This window comes from Ursus arctos, unplaced genomic scaffold (genome assembly GCF_023065955.2).
Source record: "Ursus arctos isolate Adak ecotype North America unplaced genomic scaffold, UrsArc2.0 scaffold_19, whole genome shotgun sequence".
Classification (NCBI taxonomy): Eukaryota; Metazoa; Chordata; class Mammalia; order Carnivora; family Ursidae; genus Ursus; species Ursus arctos.
Genome location: NW_026622863.1, coordinates 55,505,443 through 55,525,232, shown reverse-complemented (window position 1 = coordinate 55,525,232; position 19,790 = coordinate 55,505,443). Strand labels below are relative to the sequence as shown.

Genomic DNA, 19,790 nt, shown 5'->3' with positions numbered 1-19,790 from the left:
GACTGTCTTGTTCTCCAGCTTCAACATCAGCTCCTCCCTGGCTCTCTGGCCTGCTGGACGTCCTTGCAGACATCAGACTTGCCGTCTGCCACAACTGGGTTAGCCAATTCATCAACGAAATCCTTCCCTCTCTATATATATGTAGAGATACATAAACAGATCTATAGAAACTCAGATATTAAAAATACAAAAGGAATTACATAGAAATCTGTTCTGTTGACTCCTTGGAGAAACCGATACACATTTTCGCAACTCTACATTTTCTTCACCCAACATCAAAGAACTGAACGTAACTCACGCTATTAATTATATACGTGTAATTTGACAAAACTGCTTTCCTAAGTGCTTTTCAAAATTGTTTTTGTATTCTCGTAAAATTCCACACACACAAGAAAGTTCAATCCTAAATTTCCTTTGAAATCTTACAACTGTGGGTGTGTTCAATAGCTGAATTTATGTAGTCTTGATATGTTATAATACTAAGTCTTCTCCTGCAGGCATTTCTTATTTGGGGTTCTTTGTAACAGCTTTATTTGCATAGGATTTCCATGGGGTGTATAATTCACCCATTTAAAATGCACAAATGGACCGGATGGGGAGCCTGGGTGGTTCAATTGGTTAAGTGTCTGCCTTTGGCTCAGGTCGTGATTCCAGAGTCATGGGATTGAGGCCTTCCCCTGGCTCACTGCTCAGTGGGGAGTCTGCTTCTCCCTCTCCCAGCCCCTCCCCCTGCCTATTCTGTCAATTAAAGAAATATAATCTTTTTTCAAAATGTGCAAATATTAGGGTCTTACCTGATTCACACATAGGTTCAAGCAAGCCATAGTCAATTTACAATAAATCACCTCTTACAGAGACTTCCTTCTCTGACTTCACCATCCCCGTCCTCTTACACCTGTGCCTAGGAAACCACTGATCTGCTTATGTCCCTTTTTCTCAGTCTCACTGAGATACAATTAACATATAGCATATTATTTTAAGGTGCATTATGAGTTGATATATGTACATATTGAAAAACATAGTTACTATCTCATAGAGTTACAATTTTTCACGTGTTAAGAATTTTTTTTTTTTAAAGATTTTATTTATTTATTTGAAGACATAGTGACAGCCAGTGAGAGAGGGAACACAAGCAGGGGGAGTGGGAGAGGAAGAAGCAGGCTCATAGCAGAGGAGCCCGATGTGGGACTCGATCGCGGAACGCCGGGGTCACGCCGTGAGCCGAAGGCAGATGCCCAACCGCTGTGCCACCCAGGCGCCGCACGTGTTAAGAATTTTTAAGAGCTCTTCTCTTAGCAACTTTCCAATGTATTGTTAATTATATCCAGTGAACACTGTATATATACACATGATCTACTCATCTGACAATGGACAAGGAATTTTCAATTTTGGCTATTATGCATGTTTCATGTTTATTTTTCTCATATTTGTGAATCTTCTAGGTTTGTACCTGTAACTGACTTCTAGTTACATGCCATAGTGGATGGAAAAGGTGCTTGGTAGGATTTCAATTATAGATTTATTAAGACTTGTTTGTGGCCCAACATATACTCTATACTGGAGAATGCTCCAGGTGCATGTGAGAACGTGTTTTCTGATACTGTTGGATGCCTGTGTGTGAAGTCTGTCTGCTTCCTATCATTGTCGTCTCACCTCCCCTTATTGATTTTGTCTGGATAACCTAGCCACTATTGAAGGCACAGGACTGAAGTCCCTCTCTAATGAACTGCTGTCTCTTCCCCTGTTCTTGTCTGTTAATAGTTGGTTTATGTGTTATGTGCTTTCATGTTGGGTGCCAAAATAATTATAAGTTGTATCCGCTTGTTGAACTGACCCCTTTATTACTTTTCATTTTTTAAGGAAAAGCAAGTTATATTTATTTGAAAAATGTAAAAGATTACTATAGATCTATCAAACAAAATTAGTTTTTAAAAGTAAGTGACTTCTTTGTATCCAAATTGTAAACAAATCAACACAACAATCCAATGCACACAAAAAAACTGGTTTTTGCTCACGGAGCGGAAAGCAAGAGAGAGAGATGTCTTGTCACTACAGACTCTACACGAATATACAAAACTACAGCTTTAATGTAACGTAAACAAATCCTAAGCACACGCGTCAGCTACCTTTCTCCACCTTTAAAGGACTGAATGTTTTATATTTACTAAATGCATATATACTGTATACAACTGGTAGTCACCTGTAAGTTACATTAAAAACCGTGAACCAACTAGAATGTAAGGGGTTCTTATGGGAAGATGTACATTTCAGAAAAAACCCAGGTTGAACTAAATCCACTATCATAACTATGGCCAAGGTGACCCAGACAAAGCCTATCATTTGCAGCCGTATATAAAGAAATACTGTCCAGAAACAATATCAGAAATCTTCCCGAAGGGCATTATGGTAACCTCCCTGAAAGTACAAGTCATTTATTTAGGGACTTTAAATAGCAGATAACAATGTAAATTAAGTAACATGTGAAAAAAATAGGCATTGTATAATAGCAAGATGTTAGACAACTGATACTGTGGAAAAGATTTATTACCTGCACAAGTTAGTTTTGATAAACTATAGGCTACTTGTTAAAGTAAATTGCCAAGATTTTCACTGCACCTGTATTTTTCTACACGTAGCAAAACCTGAAAGCAACAGGTCTCTCTCAAATTGCTGCCCAGGGTTTTTCCCCCCCCAACCCTCAAAACACAGAAAAAGGTTTTTGAAAATAACTACTTGTTTTGAGGTACAAAACCATTTCTGCAAAATCATGTTGGTTTTGAAAGTGGTTAAGTACTACTGAGCTACACCATCCTACTAATCGTATACTTCCAAAACCAAAATGGGGGAAAACCCTTTTTGACATCCTGCCGAACACCACGTAATTAAAAACACTGCACAAAGTGAGCCCTTTATTTTATAATGACCTTTGCCCTGTTTTACTGCACTCTCTGGCTTACAATTTATTTATTTTGACGACGGAAGCATAGCTGTCCTGCTTTCTTTTCGATTCCCTTTGCGTAAAACATCTTTTTCCACGTGTACTTTAAGTCTCAGTGTGTTCTTAAAGTTGAAGTGAGTCTCTTGAAGACTGTATACGGTTGGGTCTTAGATTTCTTTCCATTCAGGCAATCTGTATGCTTGGATTGGAGACTTTAGTCCCTTTATATTTCAAGCATCAATACAAGTATGGAGTTACTGTTGTCATTCTTCTGTTTTCTGGCTGTTCAGAATGATTTGTCCCTTTCTTATTCATTTGTTATCTTTGTGAACTGATGATTTTCTGTAAGAGTATATTTAGATAATTTTCTCCCTATCTTTTATCTACTACATTTTTTTCATTTTGTCATTACCATGAGGCTTAAAGAAGATATCTTATAGCAGTCTATTTTAACTTCTTAACCAGCTTAATTTTGCATATTAAAACACTTTCAGGACTCCAGTAATTCTTTAAAAATGTTGATGTCCAATTTCCTCTCATTTTAGGGAAGAGTTAGCTATTCTCTGAAATCGATAAGAATGTCTTCATTTCAACCACATCAGTTCATACTCTCTAACGATTACTATGATGAAGATACATCAGTACTTTACTACACTGCTATCTCTCTTCCCTTAAAGACCAATTAGTAAAACATTTAATTTGTAATATTCGGATGTTTTTTTGGTTTTAATAAATGAAGAATGATGTTCTGAAAACCCACTTCATGATGACCTCTATCAATGTTAGAACCACAAACAGGATATCCATTTAGATTTTTTTCATATACTGTTTTTATGTTCTACTGTCCTTCATCTTCCATGGAAAATTAGATATGCATGGATCCCACCTAAGGAAAAAGGGCATCTCTTATCTTTGACACAACAACAATACCTACATAGTTTCACACACCCACCAGGAATAAATGAATTTTCTGAAGAGTTGTGAGAGTAGAAACACACTGATATTCAAAGTCACAAATCTCATATAGGGTCAATGGAAATGCACGCACACTGAAATTACACCCATGCAAAAATCCATCCCTTCCATCTTTTGAAGCAGAATAGCACACACATTATCTAACTGACTAACTTTGTACTATTCCTCTTGATGTTATCTCTGAAGAGAGTGACTGATAAACTGCTTTGTACTGTAAATTCTGTGACATTTATTGACATTTGATGTTCAATTAAATACACTTCTACATACTTTTATCTTTCAAGTTACTTTTCTTCTCTGAACTCTCTGATGAAGAAAAAGTCTTTCTTCATTCATTAGGTCTGTACAGTACAAACCAAGACTGCATTTTTGGATACTCAGTAAGGACTGAATTGCACTTAAAGGCTTGGCCGCTTTCTTGACATGTTACTTTGGCTCTTGAATGATAATGATGAGTTTGAGCAAGTTATGATTTCCAGCTAGAGGTTTACCACATTCTTTCCATTTGTAGTATCTTTCCTCAGTATGAACTCAGTGATGCTGAGTAAGGCTTGAGCAGTCCAAAAGCTTTACCGCATTCTTTACACTTAGAAGGTTCCTCTTCAGTACGAATTCTGTAATGCTGGAAGAGGCTTGAGCACTATGAAGGGACTTGCCAAATTTTTACACTTGTAAAATCACCTCCGCTATACATTCTGATAAGGAACGAGGGTTTAGCGTTGCTTAAAGGCCTTGCCACCTTCTTTACACATGTATAGTTCCACACCAATATGAGTTCGGATGTGGAGTTAGGGTTCAGCAATCCTTACAAATTCTCTCACAGTCTTAAAATTTCTAACACTTGCTCTAGTATGAATTCTGTAATGTACAATTAGGTGGGACTGCTGGATAAAAGCCTTGCCACATTCTTTACATTTGTAAGGTTTCTCTCCAGTATGAATTCTATTATGTTGAGTAAAGCTTGATTGCTGGACAAAGGCCTTGCCACATTCTTTACATTTGTAAGGTTTCTCTCCAGTATGAATTCTGTAATGTGGAATAAGGGCTGAGCGCCAGTTAAAAGCCTTGCCACATTCTTTACATTTGTAAGGTTTCTCTCCAGTATGAATTCTGTGATGTTGAGTAAGGCCTGATTGATCGATAAAGGCCTTGCCACATTCTGCACATTTATAAGGTTTCTCTCCGGTATGGATTCTGTGATGTTGCCTTAGTTGTACATGGTGGTTAAAGGCTTTGCCACATTCTTTACACTTGTAAGATTTCTCTCCAGTATGAATTCTGTGGTGTTGAATAAGATTTGATTGCTGCTTAAAGGCTCTGCCACATTCCTTACAATGGTAAGGTGTCTCTCCAGTATGAATTCTGTGATGCTGAGTAAGGTCTGAATGGAGGACGAAGAGCTTGCCACATTCTTTACATTTATAAGGTTTCTCTCCAGTATGGATTCTGTGATGTCGAGTAAGGTGTGAGCGCTGGACAAAGGCCTTGCCACACTCTTTACATATGTAAGGTTTCTCACCAGTATGAATTCTGTGATGTTGAGTGAAGCTTGACTGAAAGCTAAAGGCCTTGCCACATTCATTACATTTGTACGGTTTTTCTCCAGTATGAATTTTGTGATGTGTATTAAGGTGTGACTGCTGGCTAAAGGCTTTACCACAATCTTTACATTTGTAAGGTTTCTCTCCACTATGAATTTTGTGATGTTGAGTAAAGCTTGAATGATGGATAAAGGCCTTGCCACATTCTTTACATTTATAAGGTTTCTCTCCAGTATGGATTCTGTGATGTTGACTAAGATGTACATGGTAGTTAAAGGCCTTGCCACATTCCTTACATTTGTGAGGTTTCTCTCTAGTATGAATTCTGTGATGTTGAATAAGGTTTGGTTGCTGCTTAAAGGCCTTGCCACATTCTTTACATTGGTAATGTTTCTCTCCAGTATGAATTTTGTGATGTTGAGTAAAGCTTGATTGAAAGCTAAAGGCCTTGCCACATTCTTGACATTTATAAGGTTTCTCTCCAGTATGAATTCTGTGATGTTGAATAAGGTTTGAGTGCTGGATAAAGGCCTTGCCACATTCATTACATTTGTAAGGTTTCTCTCCAGTATGAATTTTGTGATGTTGATTAAGTTGTGATTGCTGGATAAAGGCCTTGCCACATTCTTTACATTTGTAAGGTTTCTCTCCAGTATGAATTCTATGATGTCGAATAAGGCCTGAATGCTTACTAAAGGCCTTCCCACATTCTTTACATTTGTAAGGTTTCTCTCCAGTATGAATTCTGTGATGCTGAGTAAGGGTTGAGCACTGCTTAAAGGCCTCACCACATGCTTTACTTTTGTAAGGTTCCTCTCCACTACAGATTGTCTTCTGTATAGGTACTCTTGATGACCCACTAGACATCTTCCCAGGCTCATTAAATCCGAATGGGTTTTTTCCCACATGAATTCTCTGATGATCGCCCACACTGAAGGATGGGTTAAAATCTCTTTCACATTCATTACCATTATAAGGATTCTCTCTTACATACATAGTGTTATATATAAGGTTGGATCTTTGATAAAAGATGTCCCCACACTTAATACGTTCAAAATGGTTCTCTTGAAAATGAGCCCTCAGATGTTTATTAACATTTGAGCCTTGATCTAATTTTTTCTCACATTCACTGCCTTGAGCAATTCTGTCTCCACTAAAAATGCTCTGATAATTTTGTTGGGTTGAGTCCTCGGTGAGACACTTGTCAAGGGGACCCCGCTTAGCAGTTGTTTCTTCATTTTTAAATCTCTGAAGTGTGGAAATATTTGACTGAAAGGTCAATCCAATCCTATTTTCAACACTGTTCAAATCATTATTTTCAGCATGGACTAGGTAACGTTCCAGATTTTCCACATTCTCTATCCATAAATATGTACGCTTGAATAGTTGATTGGAGTTTTTGCTTACAGAAACACCCTGCTTTGCAGAAAGAGTGGACTTAAAAAGGAAGGTTTTACAAAATATTTTATATCTTTCACCATTATGGGCAGTGAGATTCTTATTATGGGCGGCAGTCTCAATTTGGACATATCCTTTACGATCATGATCCCAGTCTATCATTAAGTGTAACTTGTCAAGGACGCTATGTTTATATCGACCCACTGACACATTTTGAAATGAAGCTTCTTTGCACGGCTCTGGCAGGAAGCTCAGGCTGCCATGTGAAGATACCGCTGAAAGATTGAATAACAGAAAAGTCAAGTCATTCCACTTACTATTTTCAGACGAAAATACTGATGACGTCTAACATACAACCATAAAATCAATCAGAGAGCGTCAGCAAGATAACTGAGAAGGAATCATCAGGACCTCATTCCTCCATGGACACACAACTTGCACACAACATACTGACTACATAGCTTAATAGATAACTCTGTAGTACTGTCATGGTGTAATACAAATCCCTCTCCTCTTCCTCAAATAATCAGGAAAAGTACCATTATGTGCCCAAAATCAGAGGAAGGAAGGAATTTTTTAAAAGACTTACTTCAGAGAGCGAAAGAAAGAGACAATGGGAGAGCATGAGCGAGAGGAGGCCCAAAGGAGAGGGGCAAGCACAATCTCATCTGAGCAGGGAGCTGACCCAGGATTCAGTCCCAGGACCCTGAGATCATGAGCTGAGCCGAAGTCAAAGGCTTAACTGACCAAGCCATCCTGGCCAGGGGAAGAAAGGAAATTTAAAGATAAAACAGAAATGAACAAAATAAAATTTAGCAAAAATAGGGAAATATCAACAATAGATGGATTTGGTTTTCAGAAAAAAAACAAAAATGAAACATGATAGACCTGTAAGTAAATCAAGTTAGAATGAAAGAGAAGACCAACTAAAATCGGAAGCCGTGAAAGCACAGTATCACTGATATCACAGAAATAAAAATAATTATGAGGTAATGATACATAATTAGATGCCAAGAAACAGATACCAAAAAATAGCAAAGACATATAACCAACCAGGACTCCATCCTGAAGAAATATTTTTAAAAACCTCCACTAATCTACAACTACTTAATAGACTGAAAAAATAATTTTAAAAAACGCTCAGCAAAGTCGTTGTCAGAGGAGTTCACTGGATAATTCATACAAATATACCATGAGAAACTACTTCAAATCTCCTCACACATGTCCAAGGGGTAAAGAGAAGGGAGCTGCTGAGAACACTCTCTGTGACACCAGCACTACCAGGTTATGGAAGCCAAAGTACCGCTGCTACAAGGAAAGGCTGCAAGCTACCACCTGTGAGGAAGATTCCGGCAAAGTCGACAATAAAGTACAGCCAACTGAATCAAAAGCACAATTTATACCACTTGACAACATAAACAAGTAAGAATTCTTCCGGGAATTCAAGGCTGTTTCAACATATGGGATACTGTCAATTTGAGCCTGCACGTTAACAGAATGAGTGTCAAAAATGACACCATCTGGAGCAGCTGGGTGGCTCAGATGGTTAAGCGTCTGACTCTTGATTTCAGCTCATGTCATGATCTTAGGATCATGGGATCGAGCCCTGTATAGGTCTCCCCTCTCAGCATGGAATCGCCTGTCCATCTCCCTCTGCCTCTCACCCTTCTTGTGGTCTCTCTCAAATAATTAAATAAAATAAAAATAAAAATAAAACATGGAGAAACATAAACTCATAGAGAATCGTCTCCCAACAGTATCCATCACTCAGGTTGACCCTGGTTGGCTCCTGCCTCATTTTCCCATGTCAAATACAGCACCTTGTCAAATACTCCTTAATCTGACCCAGGATCTGGGAGAAAATCTATTCGATTTACATCATGAAACACTGTTAAAGACTATGATCCCCAGGATGCAACAAAGAAGAATCATGTGAGCTGTAACATTCTCTTGTGAAGGTCCCCATAGCTCTTATATTTGAACAGGTAAAAAAAATCCGAATACCCATGAGAATTTCCCTTCAATTTCTGTTGTGAGCTTTCTAAGGGAGAGGGGTGAAGAAAGAACGGAGCAAAAGCATACAACTTACATGCATCTGAAAAGATGAGAGGATTTTACATTTCTTCCCAGGAACAGTAAGCCCTGCATGTAGGGGAATCACGGCACATTACAGTAAAAGGGCTGAGGATTGGGAAACACATAGGAATTAGGGCAGAGGTGTTCAGGAAGCGTCAACGGGGAATATTAACAACAGCCATGTAGACATAAAAGATGCAGGAAGTTGATGGGGCGTCTGGGTGGCACAGCGGTTAATCGTCTGCCTTCAGCTCAGGGCGTGATCCCGGCATTCTGGGATCGAGTCCCACATCAGGCTCTTCCGCTATGAGCCTGCTTCTTCCTCTCCCACTCCCCCTGCTTGTGTTCCCTCTCTCGCTGGCTGTCTCTCTCTGTCGAATAAATAAATAAAATCTTTAAAAAAAAAAAAAAGATGCAGGAAGTTGAGTCAAATGAAACCGAAGTGTCACAATGACAAAAGTACTTTGGGTGGCTCTGAACTGAGGTGAAGACCTGTAGGAAATGTTGATCGTATGAATAGACATGATCTACTGCTTGTGCCTCTACTGGATGGAGATCAAGGAACCGCGGGTGTAGCTCAGGAGCTCACAACGTGATTTCAAGGAATAACAACAATGCTCGATACACCAAATGTATAATTTTCCTCTGAGATCCATAATACTATCTCCATAATAGGTTTTCCTTCAGGATGTTCTGCTGCTCATTCGGCAGTGACATACAGAGGAAAATGAGAAACCCGTGGACTTGGAAGCTTTGCCTTGATCTCCTTCCAAGCAGGGTACAGATGGCTAATCTCAATGGTCTAGAAGACACCCAAGACCCCCACTGCACTACAATGGACACACCCCTGGCCACTCTGTAAAGATACCAAAGAAGTCGACACCCAAAATCATGACAGAAATCTCATCACCCAAAAGCTGTCACTCTTGGTGGGACTCTAAACTTTAAAGACAATGACCAATGGGTTGACCATACTCATGTGTGGCAGTAAAATCTCTAGAACTTAACCTAAGCCCAGGGAAGTAAAGAGAGAAAATGGTAAAGACAGCTATCAGTTTGCCAAGATTCCAGCTACACTCTATGACAATTACATTATTGGTACCGCCAAGCACTGAGAAGGCATTCCGCTGTGGGAATACGGGAATCACCATTCACAGAGCAGCTGGATGGCTCAGTCGGTAGTCCATGCGACTCCTGAGCTCAAAGTTTTAAGGTTAAACCCCATGTTGACTACAGAGATTACTTAAAAATAAAATCTTAAACAATAGAAAACCTCAGTCACTACACAAACCACAGAAGACGTTGTTTAATACATTTCTGAGCAAAACTAAGACAATTAATGATGTTAGTAGAAAAACAAAGATTCTGGGGCGCCTGGGTGGCACAGCGGTTAAGCGTCTGCCTTCAGCTCAGGGCATGATCCCGGCATTGTGGGATTGAGCCCCACATCAGGCTCCTCTGCTATGGGCCTGCTTCTTCCTCTCCCACTCCCCCTGCTTTTGTTCCCTCTCTCGCTGGCTGTCTCTATCTCTGTCAAATAAATAAATAAAATCTTTAAAAAAAAAAAAAAAAGAAAAAGAAAAACAAAGATTCTATTTCTGTGGTCTTCATATAAGAAAATTTCTAAAAATGGTAAAAAACACTAAGCATAGGGGTGCCTGGGTGTCTCAGTCGTTAGGCGAAAACATGAAAATGACATAAACTACCAAGTTTTGGAAAGTATGTGGATAAGCCAGAACTCCCATATAGCGCTAGTGGGTGTGAAAAATGATACAAAGATTGTGGGGTGGGGTTTGGTAATATCTGTTAAAGCTGAATACATATTTACCGACAATTCACTCCCACATACATAGGCAGCAGATATTCGTACATGTTTTGCTAGAAGACAAACTGTAGATTTTGCATGCCAGTACTAGTCATCACAGTCATAGCCTTAGAACCATCCACTTGCCTATGAAGAGTACAATGCTGCAGTCATTTGATATTCACACAATGGAACTGGATCCATCCAGCTCTAACGAATGGTGCATAGCAGCGCGCCGTAATGCAGATAAATGCCAATTACAAAACAATTCCAGTCCCCAGTGCCTGGTTACATTTACATAAAGTACAAAAACCAGGACAGGAATCCATTGCCTTACGTGTTAAAGGAGCACTGAGCTTTGTGGAAAGTTACTGAGGAGCTAAGGGGAATTGTGAGGACAAACAATATTCTGTTTCTTAATCTCAAGAGATTATAGATATGTGCGCTGTCTGCGAAATCCCACTGAGCTGTTAACCTATGATCTGCATGTGTGACTTTCCTTAAAAAAAATCATTAAAAATAGATGCATGTTTAAAGGTAAGCATCATAATGTACATATATGGACAAGTTGAAATTAAAGTTAGGAAGTAACTTCACACTGTGACTAGATTTTCGTACCATATGGTAATATACAGCGAAAGCATATGGTACTAAGTATACAGGAGTCACAAAAAAAGAATGAAATGTTGAATTATTTTCTTAAAATGCATACAGGAAAACACATGAAAAACCAAAAAAAATAGACAGGGTGTGAGGAAAAATATAAAAAAATGTACTTCCAAACCCCAATATCTCCATTAGAATATTAAACCTAAATAAATCAAATGTTCCTGGTAACACTCAACTTTGCTTGAATATATTCCACTGAATTTTCCTAGAGCTGTAACTAAAACATGACGATGAAATTGGAAAAACAAAAACAAAAAACAAACCATGTAGTGATAACCAATCAAATGTGTAGCATGGCAAAAATAAATTGTATAATGAATAATCTTTAATACCAAAGGATTTTTTTCATTCTTCTCAGTAGTGTTATTTTTCAGTATCTACATGTATACTCTATTCTATTTCCTGGGTAACACAATCTGTGTGTGTGCATATTTATACACATACACAAACGTATATACATATACATACTTGTATATAGCAAAACATTGATTTTTCCCCCCGGGAGACATTAAAATGTTCATCACAGAGGGCTGACATCATCAAGACGGTCACAGAGGTAGATCCCACTTCCGTTACTTCTCATAATAAACTCAACCAGCAACTACTCACATAAGACATCACCGGGCAATCCTCAGGACTCATGGGTGAGGCTGAAGCAAAGCCTGTACCACCACAGTGATCAACCAGAACAGCACGAGAAAGTTAAGAGGAGCAGTTTCACTATGACCACACAGTGGGCCAGCACAGTGTCCCACCACGAGGGAACCCAGAGGACTACGAATCCTCCACCAAGAAGTGAAGAGCCCAGAGTGGGCCTCCAACATTCCTCAAATGGCAGGCCACTACCCTGGTTGCCCACTTAGGTCTGACTTTAAGGGGAACCCTGGGGGAATCTGCAGAGCTGGACCACTGTGGATCATACAGACACGGAGAGGGTGGGTAAGGCTTAAGGCAACCAGTGCTCAGATCTTTGAAGACTGCCAGACCAGACTGTCTTCCACCTTGTGGTGACACCCAATGGGAGAACCCTGTGACTCTGCCCACTTGTAGAGTTGAGATGGACCCACCTAGTCAAGGAGATCTGTCAGAAGCTGTGCCTGACTTGGATCTCCAGCCAACAAGTTGAACCAGAGCATGAAGGCCATTCTATGGCCCTGTCTGGGCAGGTATGCAAGTTGGAAGTCACTTCCCACTGCTGAGCATACCTCCACTGCTGAACATAGCCTACACTTACGCCCCATCAGGAAACCTGAACAAAGACCCTGGGCAATCCTACAGCCTATCTTTTAGTCCTAGTTGGGGAGAAACCCAAGCCATCAGCATTGCCCAAGTATTGAGTATAACTTCTTATTCTTCATGACCAGGAATTTGAACCACGAACCCAGGCAGTCACAGAGTCTTGCCTATGGTACTGCCCACCAGCAGAGAATGGCCTTCAGTCCTGCAAACCTTTGAACATAACCTCTGGTCCCACTGGACTTGCAAGCATTGGCTTGGCAAACACTCGGGGGCCCACAGTTTTCAACAGACACAGGTCTGGCCCTCTGTGAACGTAGAAAATAAGTTGACATTGAAATTATTGCAAATATTTTAAACCAGAAGCTGTCATAATCCTTAGGATTCCTCTAGAAGTAATGACAAATAGTCATTTTAGAGGCTACATCTGGAGGCTACATTCAGATGACTGGGAATAAAACCTCGCAAACTTGGGGCTTCTGTGTGGTGCAGCTGGTTAATTTCCCAGACTCTTGGTTTCTGCTCAGGCCCTCATCTCAGCGTCCTGAGATCAAGCACTGCCTTGGGCTCCATGCTGAGCACAGAGTCGCTTCGGATTCTCTCTTCTTCCCCCTCTGCCCCTCCTGCTTGTGCTCTCTCTCTCACACATAAACAAACAAATCTTTAAGGGGAAAAAAAAAAACCTCTCAAACTTGCTTTCATTCCAATTAAGTAAAGGAATAGGTACAGATACAAGTGTGAGAAATTCTGCAGGATTCCCACAAATATTTGGCCCAGATAGATCAGCCCAATTTTCAAATGCACACAGGCTATTCGGTTATTTTCCAAGGTTCACTATTCACATTCAAATAGAAAGGAGTCAGCATGAAACATGACTTGTGGGCTTCCTTTCTCATAAAAGGTAAAATCCAAAATAGTCACTAAAGTCTGACATGTTCCTTTACAAAGTGTGTACAACGTACGTCCCATGTTACTGATGCTTTATCTACTGTAGTGCATTTAAACTTCTTGATTCTAGGGGTTGGTGCTAATATTGTTACCCTTTTACGAAGAGAAAGGATTTAGTTCAAAGAAGGTTTATTGATCCACTCCATATCGGTAGAGTCAGGGTTTGAATCTGGATACCCTACGTATGAACAATGATGCACAGAGGTCAAATGCCCTTCCAGAAGCTGACCTGTGCTTGGATTCTCTTTCCTCTTTGACACTCAGTGGTTCACCCAGAAGTCTTCACACTGAACAGCCTCTGTGAACAGAGACTTCAAAGTGAAATTTTCAACTCAAACCACAGACACAGAGCCTGAGTGGCATTCTGCTTGACTATTAAGAACCAGACACAGAGGTCAGGTGTCCAAGGTAAAAACACAGGAAACGTCCAGCACACACGAGTCCACGTTCACACCTGGAGAAGCAGGACTGCAGACTTGTGCGACTGACTGCTGTCTGCACAGGCTACTCTCCTTACGAAGAACGTAAGCATACTTGTGTGCCCAGACACTGGTTCTCAAAGTGGGTTCTATAGGCAGGCCCCGGAGAAAGTATAAGAAAGGAAATTTGGGAGACTGCACCCCAGAACTACTCACATGGGAACTTGGTGATAGACCCCGCAACCTGACACTTACTACTGTTCCTGGTGATTCTGACACAGGCTAAATTTGACCCCCTTTGTAGTAACTAAGTCACAGGTCATCCGTGACTTACCCACAGATAAGTCACTCTAGAAACCGTCCATGTTTGTAGTCACGCTAGTGTTGTGACAAACACACACAACCTACACAACACGTATTTTCTTTATTCATAAATGAACTGGACTCTCACACAGTCTATCTTAAGAGTCCTTCCATCTCTCCCTTCTCTCAGTACCTTCCCTAGATCTTCATGGGATCACCCCAAATACACTTCTGTTCACATTCCAGAATGAAAGCCATCCAAATTCAAGTGAATTGGAATTTACTTAAATATTTTATGAAGTTACGAAATGCATACAAGGCATTAATACACGTTATACTACGATGGCACTGAATATCGCATTCTCAGTATGAAACTGTACTTGAGGACTTTTACCATTAGAACATAAGTACTGCACGCACGTTTAAGGAGCTCTTAATTAGTACTCCATTTGGATGCCGAATAAACGCCCTATGCATTCATGTAAGGACAGGCTACATTTCAGCACCTTTACGTAAGAGCTAGTTTCAGTGCAATGTGTGATTGCCTTTCTGTCACATGCTTTGAAGCAGATCAGAGAACAAGAGCCATTCACAAGTATCTTGTATGGCCACCTGTGCTACACTTAGCCATCGCTCCTTAAACTGGCCCATAGGAGGGAGTTCTGCTCAATGACATGGAGGGAGCAGTGCCGTGGGGAGGATGGCTTTCCCTGAATGAACACAGGAAGGCTTTAAATCAAATTCTCTGAGTCCTATCAGACATACACTGCCTTCTTTTCCCGCAAGGAACATGGTTTGATGCCTGGTGGAGGGGCAGGTATCTTGGGGCCACGAGAGAACAAGGATACACATGATGCCTGTAGGTAAACAATACCAGAGGGAAGACATGGAAAAATCAGGGTACACTCCACGATGTCTGAGCCATTTTATAAGACCTGAGCATCGACCTGCTCACCGTGGAGCTAACACAAAACACACATCTTTTCTGTAAGCATCCATCAACTTTTTCATGGTGGATCTTCCCACAAAATAACAGGCACTGAAAAATGAATTATTATCCTTCAACTGAACCACTGTGAAATGTGAGCATAATATACTACCCAAATTTATCAGTTTCTACAACTGATAAAAACCCTCCTTTCCCCTCGGATCAGGATGGGTATGAAGAACGGCATGGGCTGTGAAACAACATAGGGACGTTAGGACTAAAAACTGCGTGGGCTTTCTGAAGCAGCCACGCTCGTGGCTGGTGACCTGCTCCTCAGGTAGCCCGTGCCTTGCACACAGTCCAGAGCACACGGCTAGATTCATCAACGGGCTGAGCGGAAGCAAGGGAGGGCGCCCTGCCAGCTGTGGGTCAGCAACCCTAGAATGTCAGCCATGTACAATGCATCAGACCTGTGTCGCGGTTATACACCTAGGACACCAGTGTTTCGTGCACCCCCAGCACATGCCTGCTGCTTCTGCCTGTTCGTATCCAAAAGCCTTCTTCATCTTCAATATCGACTCTGTCGAATGACATCTTGAATCTACGCCCACAATGTTAAAGTCATCCAATATCCTCTCTCCACCCACTCCCACGCATCTGCACCTGGAAAGGTACAGTCATCTCTGTCATCCAAGAGCACCTGGCCCTCAGGACCACCCAGGAATTCATGAAATCATGAGGCAAGGATCTGATGTCCCTGAATCCCAAAAAACTACCAGAGTTCCCAAGTCCCCAACTCTGTCATATTTGTTCATCACCAGAAGCTTCTTAAGATCTTGAAATGACCAAAGGGAGCTCCTTACACCTCCTTCCCCCACATTATAAGAGCTGTCCAGGGGCACCTGGGTGTCTCAGTCAGCTGGGCACATGCCCTCAGCTCAGGTCATGATCTCAGGCTCAGGGCGAGTCTGTTTCTCCCTCTGCCTCTGCCCCTCCTTCTGCTCCTGCGCTCGCTCTCTCTCCCTTTCTCAAATAAATTAATACAATCTCTTAAAACTGTCCATATCTGCTTTTAGTAAGCTTTATCTCCCTCTCGAAGGATCCCATTATCATGTTTTATCTGTCCTCACAACTCTGAGTACCAAGTGCCTGAAGTAATCCTGTGGCCCATCGATGGTGTCTTCCTTTCTACCAAGGACATGGTGACGGTATAGTATTTACATCGTACACAGGGTCTCAAATGATCCAGTTACCAACCATTTCCCATTCAATTAAAAATTTTAAAGCTACTCCTAAGAACCTACAAGGGCCTGTGCAGCTCGTGTGGGAGGCAGAGAGCAGGGACAATGCAGTCTCCATAACACAGGAAAGGAGGACAGTGGCGAGGCCTCACATTATAAAGGAGAGGAGGACATGGAAACACTGGAGGGGATCTGGAAGGAAAACAAGTAAAATTTATCTTTCTACATTTAGTCAGTGGTGCAGCCTTGGAGAGGTGTCCTCTCCCCACATGAAGAATTCATGCCAATTCTTTAGCCTAAATATGTTTCATCTCACCTTGGGCTGCACCATCACTCCCAAGACAATACTGTTTTCTTCCTAGGTTTAGAACCTCTGCTAAGCCCTGAGCAGTGTCCCATGCTTGGTCCCTTCAAATGAAAGTTAAAACAACCCATGAATCATGAAGTCCTCAACTTTTCACCTAATCAAACTGTTTAAGAATAAAGTGACTACCTTGGATGACGTCACTTCCAAGCGAAAAGAACAGTAAGTAAAGAAATCTTACTTAGTGCTCTTCTCCACTTGAGAAGCAAGAAGTGAAATGGAGCAATTAAACTATATGGAATTTAAGATGCTCAGTGAGGAATTGCTCCCATATTCGGATGAATTTTTAAACACCATGTCATTTCATGCAAACTCTTCTTAAAATCCCTGAGTAAAACATATAAGCAACATTGGAACAATGAAAATGGAGTAGATCCTACCTGAGAAATAGGGAGGTAGACAAGACATGATTTGCATGGGGAGATTTTCAAGCCAATGTACATGAGATTTAGAAGAAATAAATTCAACACAATGTAGAGAAAATTATTCCCATTATGAATATATACCATTTTTGTTTACTAGGAAATCATGAATTTTGAAATTCGGAAATAACCTTCTTTGCTCCAATATTCCCTTAGCTTCTGAAGATACAGGTACACACACAAACACATACGTACTTCTTCCTAATTATTCTTTTACTCCAAAATATATCTTTAGCTTAATATAACATTGTGCATTCTGTGCATATCAAAACCATAAAACACTGTGTTCTGTAAACTCACAAAAACAAGCAATGAAAAATATAGGGTAAAATTTTATAAATAGCAAATGAAAATTCTGTAGATATGCCTTGTAATTACCTAAGTACCGACTTTGGTCAATTAGCAGTTGTTAAGTAGGATCCCTGGGGACTGGATGATGAGTCATGGTTCAATTAAAGACAACAAGGGACGTGAAATAAAGTTGACTACTCATAGATCCTGGAGGCTGTCCATAATATGCCTTGAGGGACAACAGGAAGAGGTCAAGACTGAGTGCAGGCAGAGAGAAGGGCCAAGAACTGAGGCATCGCATCCCAAGGTAGCAGTATCAGGAAATCCTTTAGCCACACGCTCATAAAAAAACATCTGTATCATTCCTCTTAGAAACATCATACTCCTCTAGCAGTTAAAATAAGGAGGAAAATGTGTATTACCTAAACATGGGGAAAATCATCTCAAATAATTTGAGGTTAAAGACCACAGGCGAAAAAGACTATTAGTGATATCATCCCACTGCTTTAACAGATACAGGTGACTCCTGACTCTTGAATAAAACAGGGGTTCAGGGGTGCCTGGGTGGCACAGCGGTTAAGCCTCTGCCTTTGGTTCAGGGCATGATCCCGGCGTTCTGGGATCGAGCCCCAAATCAGGCTCCTCTGCTGTGAGCCTGCTTCTTCCTCTCCCACTTCCCCTGCTTGTGTTCCCTCTCTCGCTGGCTGTCTCTATCTCTGTGAAATAAGTAAATAAAATCTTTATAAAAAAACAAAAAAACAAAAAAACCACAGGGGTTCAAAGTACCCAGCCCCATGCAGTTAGAAATCCATGTATAAGGTTGACTCCCTAATATTTAATTTCAAGAGCCTACCGTTGACAAGAAACCTTACCAAAAACAGTCAGTTAGGGAACCTGGGTGGCTCAGTCGGTAAACCACCTACCTTCGGCTCAGGTCATGATCTCAGGGTCCTGGGATCGAGCCCCACATCGGGCCCCCTGCTCAGTGGGAAGCCTGCTTCTCCCTCTCTTGCTCCCCCTTCTTATTCTCTCTCATAAAAAAGTACCCAGTCAATTCATATATTTTATAGGTTATATATGATATTCCTATAATAAAGGAAGCTCAAGAAAAGAAAATGTTAGGAAAATCAGAAGGAAGAGAAAATACATTTACAGAACTGTACTATAATTAAATCTCACTGTAAGTAGACCCACACAGTGCAAACCCATGTAGTTCAAGGGCCAAGTGTACTTTGTGCTTCTGTCTCTTTACGTACAATGTTGATGTATTTGGGGCAGGCTACGGTTTGTGTAGGGTAACACTTCTTTCCCGATAAGTGTTAACACATTAAAATCCATTCAGTGTTACTAATTAAAACATATCAATTTCAAATGCACTCTAAAGAAACCACTGCAGGGGTGCCTGGGTGGCTCAGTCCTTAAGCGTCTGCCTTCGGCTCAGGGTATGATCGTGGTGTTATGGGATCGAGACCCACATCAGGCTCCTCCACTGGGAGCCTGCTTCTTCCTCTCCCACTCCCCCTGCTTGTGTTCCCTCTCTCTCTGGCTCTCTCTCTCTCTGTCAAATAAATAAATAAAATCTTTTTAAAAAAATAAAAAATAAAAAAATAAAGAAACCACTGCAATATCAATGTATGATTCTTGTTCAAAATACCTATTACTAGCATTCAAGAACCATTCTTGTTCCTCTGAGATAATGATCTGTGAGTTGTGCTTTTCATGCTTTTCAAACTGAAGTTAATTATTGAGTAAAAGTGGATTTACACTAATTTTACGCCCTTTACAGAAAAGTTTGCTATGCTTTCTTCAGATATCTGCAAAAAATCTCTCCATTTCAATGGCATAGCTAATGTTCTTAACTTCTATTAATTGCTACTATGAAAATACATCCAGATTTTAATGAATTGCCAGTGTATTCTCCTTAATCAGCATCTGGCCAATCTATTGATTTTTTAAAGATTTTTTACTAATTTGAGAGAGAAAAAAAAAATTGAGAGCAAGCGAGTGTGACTGAGCAGGGGCGGGGCACGGCAGAGGGAGAGGGAACCCCCATCACACTCCACTTCCTGACACTGAGATCAACACCAGAGCTGACACCAAGAGTCAACGCGTAACTGACTGAGCCACCGGGAGCCCCCTGGCAGATCTATTTAAAAATCAAAATGTTTCTCTATCTTACTTTATTTTCATTATATTTTTTTAGAAGCTTTGTCCATTTCTTTAGAGAAAGAGCGTGT

At 40.7% G+C, this 19,790-nt stretch overlaps 1 protein-coding gene across 24 annotated transcripts in view; it reads right to left on the bottom strand.

The window, feature by feature from the left end:
- LOC113249186 (zinc finger protein 420-like) overlaps nt 1-19,790 on the bottom strand; it is a 237,286-nt gene that overhangs the window by 173,139 nt on the left and 44,357 nt on the right. The window contains exon 5 of one of the 24 annotated variants that reach the window (XM_057313990.1): nt 1,427-7,127. The exons of the other annotated variants lie outside the window; for them this stretch is intronic. Within the exon in view, the coding sequence (XP_057169973.1) occupies nt 4,702-7,127 (2,426 nt within the window). The 3' untranslated portion in view covers nt 1,427-4,701. Of the gene's footprint in view, nt 1-1,426; nt 7,128-19,790 lie in introns of those variants that run through there. 24 annotated transcript variants of the gene reach the window in all.